General features: G+C 39.7%; 1 protein-coding gene across 3 annotated transcripts in view; it reads right to left on the reverse strand.

The window, feature by feature from the left end:
- Positions 1 to 25544, reverse strand: part of ntrk3b (neurotrophic tyrosine kinase, receptor, type 3b) — a 273282-nt gene that overhangs the window by 114730 nt on the left and 133008 nt on the right. Inside the window, exons 5-11 of one of the 3 annotated variants that reach the window (XM_008404813.2) lie at positions 25040 to 25194; positions 24484 to 24626; positions 21927 to 22068; positions 10031 to 10330; positions 9534 to 9548; positions 6393 to 6442; positions 3265 to 3358 (exon numbers count right to left, since the gene is read on the reverse strand). In XM_008404813.2, coding sequence (XP_008403035.1) covers positions 3265 to 3358; positions 6393 to 6442; positions 9534 to 9548; positions 10031 to 10330; positions 21927 to 22068; positions 24484 to 24626; positions 25040 to 25194 — 899 coding nt within the window. Of the gene's footprint in view, positions 1 to 3255; positions 3359 to 6392; positions 6443 to 9533; positions 9549 to 10030; positions 10331 to 21926; positions 22069 to 24483; positions 24627 to 25039; positions 25195 to 25544 lie in introns of all 3 variants that reach the window. The other 2 variants (XM_008404812.2, XM_008404814.2) reach the window with 2 other exon arrangements.

Here is a 25544-nt window from a genome sequence, read left to right on the forward strand (position 1 = left end):
GTGTGTGTGTGTGTGTGTGTGTGTGCGTGTGCGTGTGTGTGTGTGATCGCTTCTTTGTCACTGTTGCTTGCTGATGTATGTGTCTTCTTCCTCCTTCTGATTTGGGGTTCATTTTGTTTTAAATAATGCAAAGTTTTCACTTTGCATTTATGTTTCAGCCACAAATTTCAATGGTTTTTTATTGGGTGTTTGTGTGATAGACCAACACAACGCAGTGAATAATGTAGATCAAAAATGATCAATTTTTTTTAAAATAAATATCTGAAAAGTGTGACTTGCATTAGTATTCAGCCCCATCTTGTCAATAATGTGTGAAATTAGCTGGAGGTTTGGATATTTTCAGGTGTTCATCTCAGAGGATTATATTTTTCCTTATTATTCTTTGCAAGGTAGCTCAAGCTCTGTTAGACTGGATGTAGAGAATTGGGTAACATCAATCTGCAAGCCTCTCTCATTTAAAGTTACATCTAGACTTTGACTAGGCCATTCTAACATAAAAAATGCTTTTATCTAAATCATTCTATTGTAACTCTGGCTATATATTTACGGTGACGGTGAAGTCTCAAACTTTTTGCTTCTTCTCTTCGTCACCTTTCATTTAGCGTTGAACGGCTTCACATCTCATTAGTTTAAACAATATATAACTTCATAAAAAAACACTCTGAAGACTAATGAAAACTATCTGAAATAGCAATGCAGTTGTTTTTTTCAATTTTTTTTAATTAGCATTATTAGATCGCTAGATGGAAGGCCATGTGTTGGTAAGTTTGTAGACTGATACTCTTTCCATTGTTAAATAATAAACTATGTTAAAAGCTTAGGATGTTATTTAATAACCTTACCCTGCTTCAAACTTAGACAGTTTGCAGCATCAGATTGTATCTAGGGGTAACAGAGTTCAATGCATTAAAATCAGATTTGTATTTAAAAAAAGAAAAAGTTTTGAAAAGCATTTAAAAGTTCACAGAGTATTAAGGCTTTTGCTCCATGTTTGCTAACACAGCTAAAAAAATTAATGTGACACAACAAACAGCGTGTGAAACCTCATTAAGGCTTGTCCTTGATTAGAGCCGGCTTTAGGCCTTTGCATTAATTGCCACCCTTCAAAATATTACAGCAGAGATGTTTACTGAGGTAAATAATCTTTAATCCTCTAAAATAGGTAATTAACAGGTGGCAGTCGCTCTTCTGGTTCGGCGCCGTACTTTATGCATTTAATGAAGAAGAGGGGATGTCTGAGGGTCAGAGTGCCGTGTTAATATTCATCAGCATTTTTGTTTGAAGGAGCAAGAAGACGACAGAAATGACGACGTACTTAAAGCGACAAGCGAACAAGAGAGTCGGTTACGTTAAAGCAAATTTACAGTGACGTACAAACGGAGCTGCTCGTCAAATCAAACGCAGCCGCTTGCTGTCGACTCTTCTTCTCAGTCTGATGAGAAATGAACCAACAGGAACTGAACTCCCATCTCTCCTCTGCCCCTGATCCACTCCTAGATCAGACCAACAACAGCCATTTCCGTCTGTCAAAACACCAACAGCCAGGAGATAAGCGACATCAGGAGCCGGCCTGAAGCGGAAACTCGACGTGATCGACAGAGCAAAGTACACCCAGCGTTTCCGGAAGCATCAGAAGCGGAAAAGAGCCGAGTAAATTAGCTGCTGACCGGAATCAAATGATCCTGTGCTTGATGAAAATTCAACAACAACAAAAAAAAGCGTCATGTTTAGGTCAGTGAATGTGCTATACATAAGCGCCATCAAGTCGCAGCAATAATACTAACACTCTTTACTTGCAAATACTGTGACTAAGTGAAAATTAAACGTTACCCATTTTAGTATTTTTTTCCTTTTACAAAGTTGAAGAAAGCACCGTAATGATTTTTTATTCTGATTGCAAGAGATCAAGTACGAGAGAGTTGTGGCTACAGCACAAATTCTGTTTTAACCTTTTAAGTTTTCAATCTCTGTCTGTCATATGTTTTCAAAACCATTTCAAAGGTCTCATGTATGGAAAAACTGTTTAAGTACCTAACTGCTAACATAGGATGACATTAGCAATTAGAAAGGACAGCTCTCGCTGTCATTTATTTTAATGTTAAAGCTACAGTATATAACTTTTACAAAAATATGTTTTTTTCCATATTTGCTAAAACTGTCACCATGTTGTGACTAAATGTTATGAGACACATTATCTGTGAAAAGATTAAGCTCCTCCACCTTCTCCCTGAGCTGTTACTGCCATCTGAAGAAATGCTCCGCTCCTGGTTAAAAACAACCAATCAGTCAGGAGGAGGGTCTTAGTGCTGTCAATCGTCCTCATGTACTCACTGCTCAATGTGGTAATGGTGGAGAAACAACTCACCATTTCAGGAAAACTGTTTATCCACTGTGGTTGGTGAACATGCTAACAAGCTTTAGCATTTGTGGCAGGCTATGTTGTGGTGAACCAGCTCAAGCGAAGCAGAAGAAGGGAGTGAAGTGGATGTGAGAACGACAGTGATTGACAGCGCAAAGACCCTCCTGCTGGTTCTGATTGGTTGATTCTGACTGAGTGGTGTATTTCTGCAGTTAGTACTTAGAGCTCGATTTTTTTTTTCTACAGATTTCTTATTCTGTCATGACGATAATTTTAACAAATATGTAAAAACCATGTTCCATAAAAGTTACATACTGCAGCTTTTAAATGCTTTTTTTGAGCCATAATGGCAGAAAGTCTATAAAAACAATGTGAACACTTCCCTTATGCATTCTTTTAACACAGTGGGAGGGGGGGGGGGGCATCTGTATCCGTTTTACAAAAACCAAAGGCATAAAACTGATCAGTGCATCTCTACTTAGAAGCCGTGTTCATGTAAGACACCAGAAACACAAAATGAAAGAACTGAGCAATCGCTTTGCATGTCCTCTCCAGAAAAATTTTGTTATTTCACTTTGTGTACAAGCAAAAAAAAGAAAAAAAAGGCAAGAAAAATCTACCTAATACACTTCCTTCCGACTGCAGGAAAACATCATTTTGTCCCAAATGACTCCATGCAGGGAATATAGCTGAAATGAAGTATCGGCTTATTTAACCTGCACTAAAACGTGGGACTGCTTCAGTCGTCACTCGTGAACGATTTTCAGCTCAGCAAGGCCTGGGAAGATTTACAAGCGGAATTGATTCCACACCGAGACGCATCAGCCAGAAAGGCAAAGCAACAGAAGCGGCTTTTTTGGCTTCTCTCCCTCGTCCAGCTAGCTGCTCGGACTCACCTTTCATACCGAATTTGGAGCGTCGGCCGTACTTGTTGATGAGAACAAAAAGGACGAGGAGGAGGACGCAAGCGAAGCCCGCCAGACCCACGGCAATGGTAACCTAGGAGGGATGAGACGAGAGCAATCAGGGAAATGGGTCTAATCAAATCAGGGTGAAATAAGGTGATTTCTGCTTTGATTAACATCGCACCAGGTAAACGGTCTTTATGTCCAGAATCAAACCTGGTGGGCAGAACGGGGTTCAGACTGAACACTGCTTTCATCTGCTGAACAAGCTCTGGATGGTTTGATTTAATTACGATTCCTACAACTTGTTACTCTGTGTTTCAATGCGACTGCCTTTGTATGAAAGGTTGCAGCTTTTTATAATATACATTTCTGTCTTTCACATTTAATTAAAGCCTCTCTTGTTTAATGTCATAGCTGTACTCTGAAAAGCATGTTTGAAAATGATATTAAAATATATCTGTATTTCTAGAATAGAAATTAAGCATTTGTAAAAGTAGGGAAAGCAATACGGTGTAGAACATATTTTTTTTCTTTTTTATATTCACTCATAGTTGTGGCTTAGTGGCTCAGATGACAGAGCTAAGCTATCTTTTGAATGTGTTTTCCTGTTTCTTGTTTTGTAGGAAAAACTGCAGTGAAAATAGTAGCTGCTCATACAAATTTCAGCCATTTTTGCTTCTTGACAAACAAGCGTTTCAGATCTTTAGATAAAGTTTAATGTCAGACATTAAACTTTGGTAGCCAGAGTGAATTCACTTAGGTTATGAATTCGTTTAGGAAGAGAAACCAAGATGCAAAATACATAAGTCCCTCCTGTTAAATCATGAATTAGAGCAAAAAAAAATAAAAATAAAAATAAAAACATCAAATGTGCCAAAACGACTCTGAAAAAGAAGTCAAAGCAAATATTCCTCCACAGTAATATAAAAAACCTATTACTAGTTATCTCAAAGACTCGATGGCAGTTGCTGCCAAATGTGGCACAATCAGTAGTTAGTTGTTGTTGTTTTTTCTCCTTACAAAGTTAAATAATCATTTGAAAACTGCTTTTTGTATTTAATTTGGTTCTCTTTGTCAGGTGCTACAATGTATTTGATGATCTAAAAGTTGTGTGAAAAAAGCCAAGACGAAATCTGGATTGTACATTTCTCATTATGGTTTGCCAAAGCCTTTCAAAATGGTGGTGGACAGAAATTGATGTGTGACTACCAAAATTATGTGACTCGACAAAACATCACTTTGGTAGCCAGAGTAGAGCGAGACAAATAAACGGCACTCATTTATAGTTGGTATGGTACCACTGGTATGATATGGTATATGGCATCACCATGGTATTTAAATAACAGCAATCACTCATTGCCTCATATTTTATGTGTTAATCTTTGGTCCACATCACCATGGTGATCATGTGGCGCAAGGAATGTGATGGTGGGAAAAGTTTGATGAAATGTTTTGATTTAATATTGAACTTGGCTTATAAAGCTTTTTGTCATTGAAAGACCTTTACGTCTCGTCCTGACTCAACAGCTGAAACAAAATAAAGCTTTTTTCCCATCATGCTCTTTTCATAGATCACAACCTTTGCGTGGAAAGTGACGTACGCCTGTTTCAGGAGCGAACCCCAGAACTTTTAGATATTTTCTGTTTTGTTTTATAATACAACACTTTCTAATGTTACGAGAAAACAAATGTTCTGTTTTGTTTCCAGTATGACATCTTGAAATTACGTTTCCCTCACCGGCATTATATAAACTCCTTCCTTGTCTAGACTCTGAAAACAGCTTTTATCAGTTTTTTTTTAACGCCTGTCATTTTTCCCCTCTATAATTTTACTAAAAGGCTTCAAAAAATAACCGTCTGTGTTAACAGGTGCTGCAGCCTTGACACATTACACTTCAGTGTTGTAAATGGTACCGTGGCAATTTTTCTCAGCAGGGAAGTGGTCATAGCAGGAGAAACACATGTTTAATTAATAACTCCACAGTGGCTCACTTCCATCAGGTATGAGAGGATGGTATGCCAATGACCGGTATGCAGTCTGCCCATGAAAGTAGAACTGTCACAGAAGACTGACAGCAGCCATTACGAATGTTATTAATTACACCTGTGCAGTTCCTGCTCTCATATGTCAAAATGTCTGCCATTTATAAGTCTATTAAGAGCCCATTAAAGGTTAGCTATCTACCGGGGCACATTGGAAAGAGAAAAATATGAGAAAATATAGGAAATATGGAGCTGTTTAATAATGCATTACGCTGTGGCAGATTTATGTGCCGTACACAGACATTTTTGGGTCTTGATGAACAAACTGATGGTTGTTCACGGAGGAAGATCAAACACCCAGGACACACGCGGGTACGCCGAAACAATGAAATGAATTGTGATTAATCGACTGCTTCAATATTCGTCAGCTAATTTAGCAATCGATTAATCGTTAAATAGATGAGTAGGGAGACTCAAAAAAGGTAATTTGCTAAAAGAAAGACACACTCAGAGGAGTAACTAAGCCAGGACTGAACAAAAAAATAAGTTTTGCATTCAATAAATAAATTCTTCTTTGTAAATATCCAAAAGGTTATTATTATTTTACCATTGTGCTAAACAGATCAGTCCTAAATTGCACTGATGTAGAAGTATTGTTTTCAGATGAATCCTGTGCTACAAATGATTAAATGTCTAAAGGAATGGAATGTTATTGCATTTTAGGCAATAAAATTTAGATTTTCTTGTTTAAAAAAATAACTGAATTATTTATTTGAATTTCTTGTGGATTTTAAAATAATATAAAATAGGTTTAAGTGGTTAAATTATTATTTTTTAATCAAATTAATCGATTAATCGTCAGAACAATTGGAAATGTAATGCTTCAAATAATCAGCTAAAATCATTATTTGTGGCTCTTCTTGGTTTACGCTGTTTGTTACCATCTGCATTGTTCAGCAGTGCTTTGTTGAATAATGTGTGCAAACTTTTCAGTGTTCAAGCCAAAAATGTCAAAGCAAACTCAGAGAAAAATAAATCAAAATTAGGGAATATTTGCAGAAAATGAAAGCTTCTCTCCACCGAGATCGTGAGTTTTTTTTTTTACCAGCCGTTTCAACCATGTTTTTAAAGAGAAAACTCACCCCAAACGTATCTTCTTCTGGTCGCCCTGTTTCATCCTCAGGGATCCCACCTGCAACACAGAAGCACAACAAAAGGCATCAGAGATTCAGGGAGGGAAGAAAACCTCTTATGACATTGGTTTGCTCCTTTGTTGCAAATGCATACAATAGCTGGAGACAACTGGAGACACTTTTATTCATTTTAGCCCAAGCCGAAATGTACTGTGTCATAAACCACCGTCTATACAGCTGACCAATGAATTAAATGAATAATGATACGGACACAGGTTAATGCCCAACCTAAAAGCTCAGAATTACAAAGAAATGACATTAAGGTATTTTTTTTATTATGCAGATACGTCGGTTTACTCATACAGTATAGAGAGTTGCAAAACTATTCATACCCTTTGAACTCAATCACAGTATTTTGAGGTAGTTTTTCACATTTACTGACTGACACTATTGCCCTTTTTTTCTCAAAATAGAATAAGATTGTTTTATCTGTGAATAATGTCTCAGGTTGTTGATTGGACTTATCTCTGGACTTTAAAAGGGTTTTTCTAATATATAAATATGCTTTATTCTAAATCATTAACTTTAGGCAATAAAGTTCATGATTAGCAGAACGTTTAGGACAACGTTCTGCTAGAACGAATGTTAAACTCATTTTCATTCTGGTCCATATCAAGATCAAGGGCCAATTGTATATGAATGTATTGATAAAACCTGGTAAACTGTTAAAATATTAATGAGTGATGAGTGATTATTAACGTTTCAAAATATTAAACATTTGTTCACATAGCTGCTTTGATTTGATTGACAAAGTGATATTGGCACATACAACAGTTTTTTGAATATTCTATCTGGAGATAGGATGCATTTCATTGCTTTCTATTTAGAATGATGAACTGTTTTGTGATTGGCCCATCATATTAGTGCTCTGTAAAATACACTGAGGTTTGTAGCTTAGAGTGTGAAAGAGGTCAGGGGCTTTGATGCTTTTACGAGGCTCTGCACCATCCAGCAAGCCCACAAAGTGTGTTAAAATGCACATAAATTAATAACTTTAAATATAATCAAACATATCAAAACATTGCTGCACCCAGACTCAGGCTTCTGAGCAAATATTTTATGAACATATCATAACAGCTGCACAATCACATGCGCGTACTTGAACAACTAAGACACAGAAAAACAAAGGCAGAGTTCATGTAGAAGTAAACATTTATAAAAAGAGCCGTAGAAGGAAGCTGATGCCGGCATGCCAAATGTTACATCAGGTGAAATAAAACTGGTCAAAAGACACAGAGACTGTAACAAACAAATATTACATGAAAAGCCAAGAGTTTGACAAAATTTTAACCTAATGGACTTAAACTAAGTGGCATAAATTTTACAGGCATTAGGCTTGATGCTCAACAAATACAGCTAAAAATTACAGATTTTGGCAAAAAAAAAAGAGAAAAATACTTTCTAATGTATAATGATATCAAACCGTAAAAAGAACAGAACTTTTGGGACCTGCGGCCAGGGCTTTACAGAGTAATTGCGGGGAAATTAATGGCTGGCTGCCACTGGCCCAGGCATGAGCACCTACACAGCACTGAAGTGTGTGTATATGTGTGTGTGTGTTTGCCACCACTAACCCCGAGTCCCTCCCTCTCGGCTATGATCCCCGTCTTCTCTCCTCCCTCTGCGCTCCTCTCTGCCCAGCAGTGTTAGCATCACTCAGCCTGTCAGTAGTCTACCCTCTGTCACTGAGCGCTCCTCACACGCAGCAGTACGAGTTGGTGCATGAGTGCCAGCATGAGGCCACAGCACCGCCTCGTGCAGCTGGGCCCTGCAAGTCCATTCGTCTCCATCACTGGTCACACAGCAGTATCATAACCGGCTGGTACCAACGGCTTCATATAGATGAGGGAGGAAACCCAACGAAGGTCAAAGATTGGATTAGCCCATTTTGTTTGAGCTGCCAAAACCATCTAGAAGACAACCAAAAACAACCTGTTCTGGAAAATGTATGATCTTGGCAGCTATTGCCCAATATAATCAAAGGAATTTTGGTAACACTGTTATGCAACACAACTTCAGTAGTTCATGCTGTCACAACCAAAGAGAGGCCTTTTTCAATGAACACACTGTAGTCGTATAACTAAGGTAAACAATTAGGGGAATACTAAATTATATTTAAAAAAATGTTATTCGAAAAACCACTGAAATCGATGCGACAGCTAAATTTGAAGTGCTTCTGTTCAAAACAGATCATCTTGAAATTGGTGGTGGAATCTGATTAAAATTTTAATCAAGTTAATTGCAGGATCTGCAATCAATCACATTTCAATCAAAAACTACATAGTCAAAATTAGCAACATTTTCAATTCCAAAACTGTTTACTGATAAATTGTTGAGTAAACAGACATATGAGCTCAACAACAAAGATATTTATTAATTTTTAATCTGTTAATTAGGTTATTCAACCATCAGATTTGTGCACAGTGTCGTTACACCCATTGAGCTTTCAACTGTTTCAGGAAAGTCTTTGAAAAAAAATCCTTTACAAACATGGACTGTGGAAGCTAACGTTAGCATGTGCTGCTGCAACAGGTTTAGAATTAAGATAAAATTTTAGGCTAGAATAGCTTTGCTGACAGGCTAACTCCTTTAGCACGACTTTTACAGAGCAGTCTTTTCCAGTTTCCCATCAGAATTGTTTTTTTAAAGCAAGTATTAACCCATAATGTGCCAAAAGAAGCAGCGTTGCTATCCATCGCTATTGTTTGCAGATGTGTGTCAGGTTTACAGCGCACCAGAAGCACAATGCAAAGGTTCTGATTGGAAGAACAGGAGGAGGAAAAAAAAGTGGTTGTAAAAACGAACTAAATCATTGCCCCCACACAGCGCTTAGTTCATACAAAGAGGATTTATTCTACTTGGCAAAGTAGATCAAAGGTCATTGCTAAGAACTACTTTATGGAGGAGCACAAAGTGAACAAATTTCTCCATGGTTACCATCATGAAAGCTTTAGTCAAACGGTGTCTGTGTGTGCGCGCCTCTCTGTATGTGTGTGGGCAAACCAGCATATAACAAGGAGTAACAAATGGGAAGGAAAAGACAGAAAAAGTAAAACCCAACAAGGTTGCATTGAAAATAGAAACACTCACCTATTTCCACTGAGCCTGTAAAAGAAGAGACAGAGAATGTCACGCTACGTCAATAAACTGACAGGTTTCGCCCCGGAATGCTGACCATGGGGAGAAATTTGCCAGACTTTGTGGGTTTCCTTTCCTCCCGGTCTGTGAACTCAGTGTGAACTGCAAGTGAACAACCTACCTGACTGAACCTGAATGAACCAGGGCAGTAGGGATTAGCTGCACAGCTTGCATGCTCTGTTGGAACGTTTTACTGTAAAACCAAATCCTCCAATATGTTCTGGAGCCATTATATAAAACCTGGAAAAGTCCAAATTGGAAAGTTCACCAAAGGCCTAGTTGAAAAGTCAGAAGTTGAACATGATCGCTTAAGGTGGAATCAAAAAATGTTTTTTTTTTTGGATGATACTTCTTCTGCTCCACCTTGGGTTCACTTTCTATCAAACCTGGGGGACTGAACCTTGGTTAAACTGCATTTTGAGTACAGAAAAAAAAAGTCGTCCACTCACCGATTTCTGTCTCGTCGTTGAGGAAGTGACCATATACCGTCTTCGTGACTGTTCCCAAATGATTGCTGGCCTCCAAAGTGTAGTTGCCGTTATTGAGGTGGGTCGGGTTTTTAAACAACAGACAACCCTCCAAGTAGTCCTGGTAGGTATCCTTGTCGGTCCAGATAAAGTCATTCTCCTTGATCTCCGTCTGCTTGTGGAACCAGCGCAGTTTGGGGTACGGGTAACCGCGAACTGTGAATTCGATGCAGGTGTCATGGCGTTTCTCCGGCTCAGCCAGCCTCAAGATCACTGGTGGAACTGCAGAAAGGAAGGAAGAGGTTGAAAACGCATGAGAATGTTTGATGCTGAATCTCTAGACTGTTCTGGAAAATGCATGATCATGTTATAGATAGAAGTTTTAGCATAAAGAAACCTGCATTGGTCAAGAATGTTCTACAACCTTTGGACTGGAAAAAAAAAATCCTGTCCTAAAATCTCTGTTTCTGTTTTCTGAAATGCAGCCGCACATCTTTGAATCCACACCACCACCAAGCTGAGAGGCAATTTATCTCTGTAATACTATCAGCTACTCTTGGTGAACAATTCATCCATTGATTCGTCTTTGCAGTGAGTCACTCTTGCTGTTTCATTATCAAAAGGAAATATTTGGCAGTTGGTATTACCTGGCGTGTCTCTGCATTTTTGTCCTTTATTCTACCCCCTTCCATCACATCTATCCAGTCATAATAGAGCACTGATTTTAGTAGACTCTAGCTGAGTCTTGCTGTTGCCTTGTGTGAGGAATATGCTGCCCAAAGAAAAAAGAAGAAGAAGAAAAAAAAGTGCTGCTGTGCTGCTGGCAGAACCCACGCAGCCCCCTGATACTGCATCAAAGCGTTTTTATAGTACGGTCATTCCAGTTGGAAATTCATACACAAACCCCCGCCCAAAAAAAAACGCAACAGAAAAAGTTGAAGGATGGCTAATTTCATAATCATCTGTTTAGCTATCTTAAAAGCCCTCCAAAAATGTTAAACACTAATTAAAAAACTGGTAGGAGTTATCCTCCAAAGATCCATATTTTCACAAAAAAAAAAGTGTGTTGATGTTTCAGTTAACAGATCAGAGTGGTTTCAGTTTGGACCAGCATGCTAAGCAACACTGTTCAACTGAAAACACAGATTCCTTTTAGGATCAGGAGAAGAGTTCGTCAACGAAAGAAAGTCTGAAGCAGGGGTCAGCAAATTCCAGTGAAGTGCCACTGTCCCTGCTCCAACACACCTGCATCCAAAGACTTGATTGCCTCCTTGGCATGTGAGGAAGTTTTCAAAGCCTGATCATTAACCTTTCATTTAAATCAGGTGTGGTGGACAGGAATGCATCCAAACATCACAAGACGGTGAAACTAGACGAGTGGAGTAGCAGACCCCTGGTCTGGAGCAAGGAGCAAGACTCTTCCGGTGCTCGTTATTGTCGAGAGTTGTCACATGGCAAGTGACACATCGCAGCATGGACGGGTGTGCTTTCAGTTTAAAACCCACAGCTGACGGGTTGGCCAGAGTAACATTACAGAACAGTACACCTGGGAGCCATAAATAGTGCTGACCCTTTCATAAGATGACATTTGTGGCACTGTCACTACCTCCATCAGCAGATCTGAGCAGCAACACTGTGGTTAGTTCATTTTGACTCCTATGGCACTACTGTTTTTCTGGAGATTTCACAAAGTCTCAGCTTGAGGTCTTCGTAAACGGGGTTAAATATATATACTCTTTCCTTTTGGATGTCTTGTATTTCTGTGCAAGGTAAGATAAATGGGACAAACATCACACTGCTCCACGGGACCAACACAACATCTGCTACTGGTTGGAAAGCCATAAGAGATCTCCAATTAAGCTAATCCAGGATACATACAGACACAATGAACCACCTGAGCATCTTCTGATGCAAAATGAGCCTTAAATACCAAATACCTGTTCTATTACAATGTCTGGGATTCTCATATTTTTATAAAGGTTGAACCCTACCCTTCACAGAGAAGTTTGACTCCTAGGAGTCAGATTCGGTATCAGATTATCCACACCATGCATTCTACATCTTGTCAATCTCTAACATTTTATACAGTTTATTGCCTGTGTTGTGTTAAGAACCCCATTGGTTGTTCAGAAAACACCGTGCAAGGCAGCTGCATAGCACAGCGATGTACATTAGCGCAAATTTCCAATCCTGAAACATTAAACCAGAGCGTGGCTACTTCAAATTTTGACATAAATTCAAATCTGTGACAAACCCAAATCAATAACCCAAATCAAATCTGTGACAAACCCGAACCAATAAGGATATGCAGAAAATTAGACTGAGCTTGAGGCAGAAAACGGTATCAAAGTTTCATGTTTGGCATGATAATGTTTCATGCCAAACATTTAAAACTAACAATCCCCCAATACACCAATACCTTACGGTTACTCTTATGTTGTGTCTACATTCTGCCATGACAGCTCAAATGTTCCACTTGTGGAACTAATAAAGGATTGTCTCATCTTATCTCAGTTCACTTAACAGACCAGAGAAAGTGTCAAACCCACTAGAGTTTATTAACATAGTGTTGCCCCTTCCCCACTTGCTGCTGAATGTCCGCATAAGGTTCTATGACTATTACTATTCATAAGGACGAAGCTATTGGGCAAGCTGAGAATAGACAGATGGCTACCTGAGCAGATAACCTGACTAACCCGGTTATTTCTGGTGTTAGTCTATAAAAACATATTGCCAAAAAATATATACATCTTAAACTTCTTAGACTAAATATTCATCAAATAAATACAAGGAGAAACTCTGTTTTGGTGACTGGAGTGGAAGCTGTCATTTCATAAATTTGTCTGGTGACAGACAAAATCACAATGAAGTCATTCAACTTATCTAAACGCAAAGGCTTGCAAATGTGTGAGTGGGCTGGTGTGGGGGCGTGTGCAGCGCTGTGATTTTCAGAGAGGGAAGAAAAAAAGATTGGGGAAAAAAACAGAAAACAAGGAGTGAAGACATGGAGTATGTCGAGTTGAACAGAGCAAAGACAAGGAGAAAGCAGAGATGGGAGAGAAAAAAAATTATTCTCCTCTTGATAGACAGTTAGGGAACGAGCCATTACCCCTCAGCAGGGATGTCAGATGGGTCTTAGTCAATATAATTCAAGTCATTATTACCCGGCATGATTGTCCATGTGACCATGGTGTGAGCGCGGCGTCCACATACTGATCACATGAATGACAAGCTTTGAAAACTACATGTCCCTGATCAGGGCGGGCTGATGACAAAGCCAGTCATGCCTCGGTATTTAGGGCAGACACTGGTTTATTTTAAATGCCGTTTTCATGCCTGGTTGAAAAATGCAGTCCGGGACTGGCAGAGACAGTGGTGGCAGCAATAGAGAACTGACAAGATTCAAAATAAGTATTGAGTACTTCAATGTTTTTCTTATCAGAAATATTTCTATCAGGCCTTTTGAGGTGAATTCACATAATATGTTGGTACAAAATCCCTAGTAGGAGATGCAGTTATACAAGCAAACAAGGAAATCAACACAAATTGATTTTAAATCGAGTTACTGTATGAATAAAGGGTTATCTCATCTCAGTTGAAGAAGAAAAAAAACAACTATGAAGGAAAAAGCCAAGCAAAGACCTCAACCAAAAAAAAAAACAAAAAAAGCATTCCAGCAGTATTTGCAAATGCTAATATTGCAATAGTGCCAAATATTAAAGGCTCGTTTAGCCTCAATTGATAGCTTAGTAAAAAAACAACAACAAAATGTTCCCATTCTCTGACTCAAGCAGATGGATTCAAGTATCTTTCCATTCATGAGTGATGGTAGGATGGACCGGGAGATGGACGGCCAGATTGGGGCTTTGTCTGTTGCAATGTGGGCACTGCTCTGATATGTCTTGTTAAAGAGCAGACTGAGGGGAAAAAAGTAAAATCTCGAATTACAATCTCAGATATGGATCAGGATAGAAAGCTTCCTGATGAGATTCCTGATGCAAGGAACTGAAATGAGCTTCCTTCATGGGGAGACTGGCATGGAGCTCCATCATTGGCAAGTTACTTAGAGCAGAGCTGCTGCTCCACCGCTTCAAAAAGAGTCAGTGAAGGTGGTTCAGGTATCGTGATCGAGACGCAACCAGGGTAATTCCCTTTGGAGGACTTTCAGGAACATCCCACTGGAAGGTGACTCTGTATCAGACCCCGAACTCGTTAAGGGGACTAATGACATACCTCTGGATCCCCAAGACTAGAGAGCACTGCTTGCTAGAGCAACTTTTGTTTCCTGAGAGCTTGAATATGTTCCCTCTGTGACCTTGTCTCAGAGACGCAAAAGACAATGAATGGATTGATGCTGTTGAGTACTTATGCGTATGCCATTCAATTCTTTGACTCATTTGTGTTTATATTAGGCTGTGAATGATGGCGTATGCAGTTAATCTTAAACGTTTAATGGGTTAATATAACATAACATAATGCAGATTAATTCAATGACATTTTGACCTAAGCCCTCTCTTCCACAGAGGATTACCCAGTTCACAGCAGCGTCTTACGGGCTTGACACATGGGGAAACGATAAAAGGTGTCAGATTTCCCCCACTTGGGCTGAACACAATACTCAGGAAGCGAAACAGCAACAAAAGTTGAAAATATTACACTTTATGTTGATCGTCTGCATTTCCAAGCTTGAAATTTTACAAATGAATTTCGCCGGACGCTTGGCTGGAGAAGGACAATCAATTGTCACCTCCATCCCAAGATCCAGAGGAAATGAACAGCGAGGGAGTGACGTCGCCTCCTGTGTGTCGATCACATTACACGGCCTTGTACTGCGGTCAATAACACAGAATCACAAACGGGAGTGCAGGGATGAGTTAGTCAAAGTGGTGGCAAATTTCACTTTAACAAAGTTAGTTTGTACAAAACCAGCAAAGTATGTACATATTGCGACAATGCGTTATCCCTCCCCCAAAGTTAATTTCTAAATTAACTTTTATTAAACCTGCTTGAATGTGAAAACCTGGAAAAACTTCAGAGAATAAAACAATTTCATGAACGTTAACAGCACCTGCTGGTTTATATGCCAGCGTTTGGGGATTGCTTGGATTGTTACCAACGTCTATTGAGATCATCATCTAAAATAGGTGATGATCAGAAACATAGTTACTGGAAAAAGTAAAATACTTATTTTTCATGTTGCAGTACTTCAAATATATAAAGGGGCTGAATTAGACTGAGATTAAGATGTATACCAGTGAGAATCACAATAGAAAGGTCAGCGTTGTTCACTAATATGAAGCAGTTCTTAAAGATAATGCCTTAGACATCCTTCTGGAGTAGGACCAATGACTCTGGTGAACATAATAGTCAATAATAGAATGGTGTGCCACATCAAATAAAGAGCTAAAAAAGAAAACAAGGTAAGCTTTGCCAGTCCACATTGCTGCAGAGGCTGCTATTGTTCCTGACAGCACCACAACAATGTGCCTGCTGAACTTGCATTGTGGCTAATTACACTTTCGCTAAAATAGCGAGCTCATCTTTGAATGCAGAGAATGTCGCTTGACGGCTGGTAATTTCCCTGTCAATCAGATTACTCCCTAATCAGAGCGGCAGTTTAAGCTATTTTATGACATTTCCAGAGACAATAGGCTGCACAGGGGAGGAAATGTAATTACCATCAGAGCATGTGGTGAAAAATTAATAAGTTAATTTGCAGCACCAGCAGAGTGTCAACAGGAATAAAAAAAAAAGGGGGGGGGGGCCTGAAGATGTACATCCACCGTGTAAAGGAAGCCTTGCAGATGTGATGCCGCAAAGTCAATCTGTCACTCTCGCATGGGTCTCAGCAGCCCGGCTCCAGCAGGGAGCGCTTGAATTGTTGACAAATCACCCTTGTCCTGTAGCGTGATGCATTACAAACAGACACAATAGATTGTGCTCTACAAGAGGAAGCTCTGCTGCAAAGAGAAAAATGTCAGGCACCTTTGATAAATATTGGCTTTAAATACAGTCTGTCCCAAACATGCCCAAGGCCAATCTACTGGATAGACTCATGTAAGAGCTGAAGTATATAGTGTAATTCATAGGCTCAATGTTAGACAGACATTCTGATGGGTACCAAATCATCATGGCTTTATCACTGCTCAGAGATGGATTTTTTTTTCTCTCCATCTCTCTCTCCTTCTTTCCTTCCACTGAGATCAAGGCTGAGCTTTCATGTGAGCTTGAGGGTACAGTCTTGCTAATTGGCTACATCAATTTCACTTGGTTTGTAACTGTGCAACACCTCATTGCATTCTAAATGTACCTGCATAATTTGGCTCCTCAGTTTGATAAAGGAGATTTTCACCCCCCCCCCGTTCTAAAATATTCTCTCAGACTGTCTCTGTTATTAATATGTGATAAAATTGCATCTCTGACATAAGCCCCATCAAAGATGCCATGAAAGACATTTTATGCAAGTCATTCACCAAGCCGTCTTGGCCTGCGGCGTTCATAAGGTACATGCAAGATATGAAATAACACCTTCGCAAAGCATTTATTTGCTTTCAGTTGTTTGCTTGGTGGAATCTTGAATTTGCAGAGCCTTGCGAAGGCGTATGTACCCATATTTCATATTTGGCCACATTGCAAACACGATGTTCATTGTAATGCGTTTTGATTTATGCAACAGACCGATGTTAAGTAGAGCGCACTTGTTGCAGACACACCCAAAATGAAACTATTTCAATAACACTGCACTGTTGAGAAGGAAATATTGAATTTCCTGCTTTTCCATATAAACCATTTATCAGTGATCGAGACTTGTGATGAATCCAAAACAGAAAGACTCGCACTGTCGCCATGATAACTATTTGTTGTTATTGCAATGCATATCATCACAACAGTCACCAAGATTATCACGTTTTCCTAATATCGTGCAGCCCTATGTAATACGACAAGAACTCTAAACATACAGCCGAGACACAAAGAAATTAGTTTAGAATAAAACATATCCATTTGTTGAAATGGTCCAGGCAAAGTCCAGTTTAGATTTGAATTTAAATTTCACAACCACACTTTATTCAGTGTGAGCAACTTTGGCCTCTTTCACCAAGAATAATAAGAGGCACAAATGGCAGTCTGAATTTGGAGCAAAAAGTAATTCTCCAAACCATGTAGATCCAAGCTGCCTGAACATAAATACACACCACGCTTTCCCCAGCATGGCTTCCTATCCCACTTCACAATCAATCACTACATGTTTCTCTATTACATAAAATCCAAGTGTCACAATGAAATGAAATGTGAAAAATAAAACAAAAGGCATGAACAGTTTCGGAAAAGCTCTATAGTTTAACAGTGGCAATAACTCTTAATCCTCCCAAAAATGTTACAGATTTAACAAATCCGCAACATGAAGCTGTCAGCTATATAAATAACCCCAATTTTGCAAGTGAATGCTGTAATTATGGAATCCTTCGGAATACTGGATGTTTAACTTTTAGCAAACCATGGCAGATCCAGCTGAACTGATGTCCTCGCATGTGGATAAGCCTCTTGCTCAGTGGTAGGTAACTAGATTTCATTCCAAGTAATCACTGCACCAGCAGGCTTTGCTGATTAGCGCCTTCAGCAACAGAGAAATGTGATTTCACATTTAAAGCGCTCGAGCCTTATTCAGCACATCTATGACAGGTGAGCAAATACGATTTAATAACCAAAACACAACTACTGAGAGACAACAATACTGATGTCACGTCGAGTGCTTATCTGTCCTTTATTCCCAGTAGCATGCCTAGTCGGAGTTGTTTTTCCTCGTTTTTAATCCAGAGCAAACGACGTGACATATTAGCATTTTTAGCCATGCTGGCAGGATGTTTCTAGGCCTCCTGTCCAGCTCAAGACACCCTCATTACTCTTGGATGAGGGGATGTAACATTTTGTACTTTAATGGTCCCTGGACGATGAGTGCTGCTAAATTTGATTAGCCTTTTCAGCAGATATGAGCAAATAGGTGGTCTGAACGTTGCACACCATGTTACATGACTTCCCAAGGATGTCGCTGCACATTTGGTCCCAACAGGAACACAAGGTATCAGGTACAAGGACGGCGACAAGACACATTGTTAGGATCAGAGGTAATGGTTTCTGAACGCAAACAGTCGCTAATGCTATGAGAGGCCTGCAGAACTACAGTCAGATGGTTAAAGGCTGACATGTTGAGCATTGACCGCATTTTGTTTTAAATTAAAAGAATTACCCCTGTCCATGTTGGATTTCAGCTTGCAAAATTAACACTGTTGTCTGAATTCAGCAGATTCAGACAAGCTAACTCAAAGTTACATGGTTAGTTTGAGCTGACTGACTGACTGAACTGCCTTGCTATAATATCATTTTTCATTATAGTTCAATTGGTTGAGATTTGCTTCCTAAGTGTCTACATCTTAAACATCATGATTATATTTAAACATAACCAACAGTGGGTGTTGTATGGTTGAAAAGTGAAGCCATTGCAAATTCCTGTAAAGTTAGACACTTGCTAATACTTGCACGTAGAATATTGCTTCCCTGATCTGCTTCTCCAGCATTCTACACTAAACCCTTCGTCTCTGATATCTCTGTAAATATTGTTTTAATTTTTAGCCTCCAGAGTTCACAGCATGACACTCCCTTCATCAATTAGGCTCCCAGTTAGAGTAAAACATCTGATAAAGCAGGGCATGCTACGTGGTGGGGCTTTCTTCTGACTGACATGATGTTTTCTATGTTACATCCCCCCTCAGTCATCTGTCTCAAAGAGTTTTAGATACAAAGGAAGAAGATGATTAACTAAATGGAAAAACTCGATTTCAAAACATTGGTTTGAAAGAGTGTAGAAATACAGAGAAGTTGTGAAAACATTTGTTTCTTCTCCAGACAAACCTCCACAGGTACTAAAGTTACAAAACAAAAACTTAACTAGTCATTTTTTACACCTTATGTCAGAAATTAAAGTTGGATTTTATTTTTTTCCCCCCGCCTAAAACAACCAAGTAATGATCCACACATATGCAAAACTTGTACACCTTTCTAGTACTATCGTTAAGAACCTTGGAAGTAAGACAAAATTGTCAACACTTCACAGTTATTACAGCCAGAAACTAGAGATCGGGCCTGAAATCTGGGTGTAGTGATGGACTCGGACGTGAACCTTCAGAGTCACGTAAAGACAGTTGCAAAGTCAGCCTTTAATGAACCAAACAACATTTGCACACTTACAGTACTAATGCCTCAGCAAGGTCTAGAGAAACTCATCCATGCATTTAACTTAAAATACTGAATGGTTTAGCAACAACATATATTAAATATATGCTGTTGTTGCTTCAACCTTCCAGACCTCTCAGGTCTTCTGGTTCCAAAACCAGAACCAGACTTGGAGAAGCAGCATTCAGTTTCTATGTACAGCAAATCTGAAACAAACTCCTAGAAAACAGCAAAACCACTGAAACACTGAGTCCTTTTACACCAAGGCTTGTTGCCTCTGATTAGAAGTGAGTGAAACACTGATCAACATGTTTGATATGCATTTGCACGATGATTTTAATGAATGCATTTGACAAAATGTAATGTTTACTGTTTCATATTTTATGACTGTATGATATTTTTATGATGAAACCGTCTTGAAATCTGCTACACAAATAAACTTGACATTTGTCTTCTAACTTCTAACACAAGACTCCCAATTAGCTTTTTTCTTCTCTGTAAAGCAGGTTAACAGCAACATGTTCATGTAAATCCAGGACAACTTGTCACATCCACTATGACTTTAATGAGGTGCCTTTTAGCTATCCGAATTATCTAATAAATATCTTAGTGAGGAAGACACTCAACCTCTTCATACCTCCTCAAAAGACACCCACAGTGAGTCAGCGGTGCATGTCGTCATGCAACAAACCTCCCTCCATGTGCAGCCTGACCTCAAGCCCAGTCCAACCCTCAGGCTGAAGGCTAACTCACGTGCTTTGAGGTAGAGACTACGAGAGATGCTCCATCTGGAGCTGGGCCTACATTAGAGTTGGTGTGGGATGATATTCAGCATATTTATAATTTATTAGGATTTACAAATTATTTATTATTGTACATATGGAGCCCTCAATAGTCTCACCCAAACTCAGCTAACAGCTCATTTTCTCTCATCAAGCCTCAGGAACACTTTGTGCTTTCTGCAAGGTCTACTGGTTCCAGTAGCTTGGAAACAAAGGTTTTTTTTTTCTTCCAGTGATGGAGGGTTGTGGAGTGTTTGGGTGTACCTTGAGTGTGTTAACTGATGAAAAGTATGTGGTTTATACAAAGGTTCGATGCAAGTTTAATCAGGTAACCAACTTCGACTGCTTCTTACTCCCAAAAAATGTTCATCATAGTGGCTCATAGAGTCCAATACTAACACTGAATCACCAAAGAATATGGTCTGCAGTGCAGTTTTACACCCACATTGTTTGATTCATAAGAGGTTGCTACCTTAGTCTGCCTTCTTCATTTGGGCAGAGGTGAAATTTCATCCAAACTCAAACAATCTCAGGTCCACCTGAAAATGCTGATCATAGTTCACTTGCTAGCAAACTCTGACGTATTTTGCCAACAGAAAGCAAATGAGGTATGAAAGGAAATAAAGCAAATTAAAACATGGACACCTGGTATCCGGAACACAACAGTCAGATGATTAGCTAAACTTTGCCAATACATCAGACGCCTCTCTAAAGCGCTTAGAACTGCTGAAAGTTTCAAACACCAAATATGTATTAAACACAGTGGACAGTGTTTCAGCTCCACTGCAGAAGCAAACATCTACAGTCTTCCTTATCTTGTCTCTGGGAGGTACAGCCAATTAGTGCCAAGGAAAATAAATGGCACTCCTGGATTGGCTGCTTGCAAATGGCAGGCGACAGCACATCAAGAAGGTGTTGTGGCCAAGTACTTCGGCTTCCCTACCTGCATTGTCGTTACGATATTTTAGATATCGCCAATAATTTGGGTGAATTTGAGTTATGTTTCACAGGAAAATCAGTAAGTAGATGAGTGTGAGAATGATGGATTGTGAGTCCAGTGCATGTGGTTTGCAATACCTCACTTTGTGTAATCACAGCTGAATTCTTCAGTTTCTCACTCACTGCATTTCGTTTTGCGCAGCTACAATGTTTTTCATGTATACGGGACAATACGCTCGATAGTCTGCTGCTCCTACCCGACAGGTTCTTGCTATGGCGCCCCTTAAGGGCAGCTGTTGAAACTGTAGGAAATTATTCGGGAGGTTTTGCCCACTTTAAATCACCCTTTATGAAAATTAGCAAAACATTGCATCATATATTCAATTACAGTCCTCATCACAACCACAACGGATTGCTTGATACCATACGTGGGAAGGATATAATTGAGCAGCACTATTGTTAAAATGAACCAAATCAGATTAAGAAGTAAAATTTGTCAACATTTCCCACCAAATCACACCGAGTCCCCCAGGACGTCCTTATGTGAAATAATCATCTTCCTAATAGTTGTCAAAAGCCAACAGTTGATAATAAAAAGTCGTATTAAACAGTGTGGTGTTAGAGGGTGACTCTTCCTACTGTCAAGTTCATTTTTATCTTGCCAGCTGCTAATATTTCTCTAGAATATTTGGAAACACAGACCACAGCTATCACTTTAAATCTAAAAACAAAACTGAGATTCTTGATGTGCCTCCATTAGCCTTCATAATGTTGAACACAAACAGCTTTGCAAAACAGGAAATTATTCTAACTAACTAGTATAAGTAAATATTTCTCTCACCATTTCAGCCTCTGAGTGTTTTTCTGTTTTTTTGCAACGTTTACCAGCCATATTTGGTAAAATGAGTCACAGGAAACCTTCGACTCACACTGGACATTCAGCTGGATCGACGAGTTGGTCATCCCCACCAAGTTCTCGGCGATGCAGGTCAGCTGGAAATTGTTGTCGTCTCGGCTGATGTTGAACAGCGTCAGGTTGATGGAGTGGATGTCCGGCCAGTAAACATTCGACTGTGGAAGCAGATAGAGGGAAGAGATACGGTTAGGACTGCGAACGAAATACTGCGCCGCATACACCCATTATACTGCTGGGCTTTAAAATTTTAATTACTTAATTAAAACAAAGGTTAATTATTAATTAGCTAAAATCCGGCTGCAGGAAACAGAATGCAGTCAAGAGGTGCGGACTGGATTAACCCTAACATTGTTAATATCAGTTTAACATCGTGCGACATTTTTACAATGTTCAAAGCAACAACATGGAACAATTTCACGTCTGTTTCGTCTTCATATAACCACTGTGTATTTTGGGATGGAGTCACAACTTATGGAATAAAAATTACAATAATTATAGCATGCCTGTTTTCACTTTACTCACCCTTATCCACTATCTAGCTTTGCTTAAACGCAAAGCCCCGCGGCATGGGGGGCAATTTTTATCTGCAAAGTCACTAAAAACATTAAAGTCATGGATAAAAGCTGCTGTGTAATTTCAGCAGACTGCTGTCTCTTCCTGCTTGCTTAGCTGCAGTTTTCATAACAGCGATGTCCTTGGGGCCTGTGTCAGAGAGCCAGAATAATGGGTCAGCTGTAATAATCTCCACGCAGAGCAGCTCTCTTACAAGGAACGGGCTTGTTGATATCGAGTGTACATCAATATAGTAACCAGGCTGTAAAAAGAAGTGGCGTGGCCAACAGGATGTCACCCAGCAGCCTCGGAGCGGTCGGTTGGGGAACTGGCTGTGATTGTTGAGCTTTTATAAGTCTGAAGTGAGCTTTTTTTTTCTTTTTTTTTTTTGCAGGTGGGATAGGGAATAGTTTAGGATTTGCAGTGCAGCTCTATTCATTTAGTATAGAGCTGCACGTGTTTAGATCACGCAAATTGTGTGCAATCCAACATTGTACATCTGTCTGTTTCACAAAGGCATTTCAAATGTCTCTGTACTGAAACAGTTTATAAATATTTAAATGATTTTCTTCCTTTTTTGCAAATCTCCTTCCATTATTTGCCTTTTTTATGCAATGGACTTACAAAGCAGTTTGAACTAAATGTATAACAAGATCATTTGTTCTGAAGACCTACGGCCACAAACTCAGGAGATTAAATTAGTTACCTATTAAAAGAATGGGACAAATTCTCATCTTTGTTTATCGCAGTGATGTCCCTGCTATGATGAGGAAGGCTGAACCTGTGCTTAGTGCTCACACACAAGGTACTGCCAATCTTTGCTGACAAACGCTTGTCATGTGATCAAGCCGTTTCAGGTCAGCGTCGTCCATCTGGTGGTTCCCAGCCTCAGTCAGAGATAATGACCAACAGTTCACCTCTAATCAAACGTTGCAAACAGTTCAAACTCTCACTGACTGTTTGGTCCAGAGGTAGCTAGCGCTGTGCCCGCAAGCATCAGGTCACCCTGAGGGAGCACATGAGCTACCCGCAGGGCAAGTCTGCAACAACAAGCATTTCACAATAAAAACTAACATATGCTGGAAAAAATATACAGTTCTGGGCCTTCTTTCATATATATGTATATATAATGTTGGATTATTTCTAAGACCGGTTTTAAGAGCAATCAACAAGATTTGCAATTAAGGCTTTCAAGATAAAGTTACTCTTCAAAATACACACGTGTTTTATGGGGTAGATTTTTGAGCAAAGTGAGTTCCACAACACTTATTGATGTAAACTATTGATGAAGAAGAAATTCCATTAAGTTGGTTGTTTAAAAAACACAACTTAATGACCGTCTTTAAAATCAAATTCAAGGTTATACATTGGGAATGAAGTGGAGTTTTCTAGAGATTGTATACAACCCCCTTTAAGTTGCTTTCAGTTCTTGAAAAGGTTGCTGACCCCTGGTCAAGAGTCGAATAAGGATTGTAAGAAATCCTTGAGAAAATGAGTAATTTATATGTCAATCCTGAAAATACAGTGGGACGTTTATTTGTTTACAAAAATTATAACTGCATTAAAAAAACTGTTTTGCCGTTTTAATCAAACCTCAAACTGGATTTGATGAATGTTATGTCAGCACCTGATAGAGTTAATAATACTCTGAGCATATATTTTGGTTGTAAGTTTATTTTATGCTGTATGCTTCTATGTTGAGCATAAACTTGGCTCTAGAAATGATGTCACAACCAAGAAAAACATCCTCTGGTCCTGGACCACAGAGTTTCCTTATATTTTTGTGGCAACCACTGTTGGCCATACAAGTCAATAACAGAAAAAAAAAAGTTCTCAAACAGATATTTTGTGTTACTGATTCAGACACAATCCATCAGAAGTGCTAACAAAGTTTACACCTGCAACTTTTACTCGAAGATTGCATTTCTCTGCAATCTCCAACTTTCCAAGTTGCGCATTCTTGTTTTGTTTGAGAGGAAATTTACATTTTCAGCCGTTTAAATCTGTGTGTTTCTGACCAGGTGTGTGTTGATGGAATGCAGGTCACTGACGGTCCAGTCCACTTCAGGCAGCGGCAGTCTGGATCCGTTGCAGCTCACCGTCACGTTTTCACCCTCCGTCACCAACACGCTGCTGTGGCTCACGCTGATCTCCGGTAATTCTGCAAGTACCCAGGTGCAAGCACACAAACGACAACAGTATGTGATCAGGTTACCAAGCATGAGCGTAAAGTCTGTGTATTTTCCAGATCAGACCAATTAACCTCTTTTAATAAATATAATAACTGAGATACTCCAAACGGAGATGGATTCTCACTCACACTGTATCAGGCACTTCAGAGATGAGTCACCACAGGAAGATAAAGTCTACAGCCGCTGTCAGGTTCAACATGCAGCTCGACACATCAGATTCATCCTGTGATCTCTGTCACACCTCCTCCTCTTTCACGCGTTACCCTCACCGTGCCCTTTGACCCTCTCCTTCACTTTCCGTTTGGTTCCCATTTCCCCTCCACCCCTGCTGTTTTTCTTCCTGTAGCCCACCTCCGCCCTCGTCAGCCCCTCGTTTTCTTACCACAGCTGTTGATGTGCATGTTGTTCAGCCGCATCTTGGAGGTTGTGGTCCTGCAGTACAGCTGCTGAGTGTGAAGCCCCGCCTCTCCCTTCTCTTGCCACAGCTGGATCCAGCGGATGCTGCAGCCGCAGTCGAACACCACGCCGTCCAGACGTCTAGAAGCGCAGGCAGAGGACAGCGCCGTTGGTGGCAGTTCCAACGAATGACAACAAGATAGATGTACACAGCACTACCAACGAGCAAAACTCAAAATATTTTAAGGATACGGACAACAAATTGTGCTGCATACATTTCCCAGAATGCAAATGCAAGTAGTTTGGCTGGGATTTTAAGAGAACTTAGTAGCAGCTTGTGCTGCCTGAGGCATCCATCCTTGAGCAGGGCTCAGGGATTGGAAACATTTCTGTGTCCTTTCATTAGTGCTGCACTACAATCCGGCATAACAGAAGAACCACCTGCCTAACTGTGTGTTAGGAGCACTTTTGTTGCCAAAGAATCCTAGATC

This window comes from Poecilia reticulata, linkage group LG3 (genome assembly GCF_000633615.1).
Source record: "Poecilia reticulata strain Guanapo linkage group LG3, Guppy_female_1.0+MT, whole genome shotgun sequence".
NCBI classification, from domain to species: domain Eukaryota; kingdom Metazoa; phylum Chordata; class Actinopteri; order Cyprinodontiformes; family Poeciliidae; genus Poecilia; species Poecilia reticulata.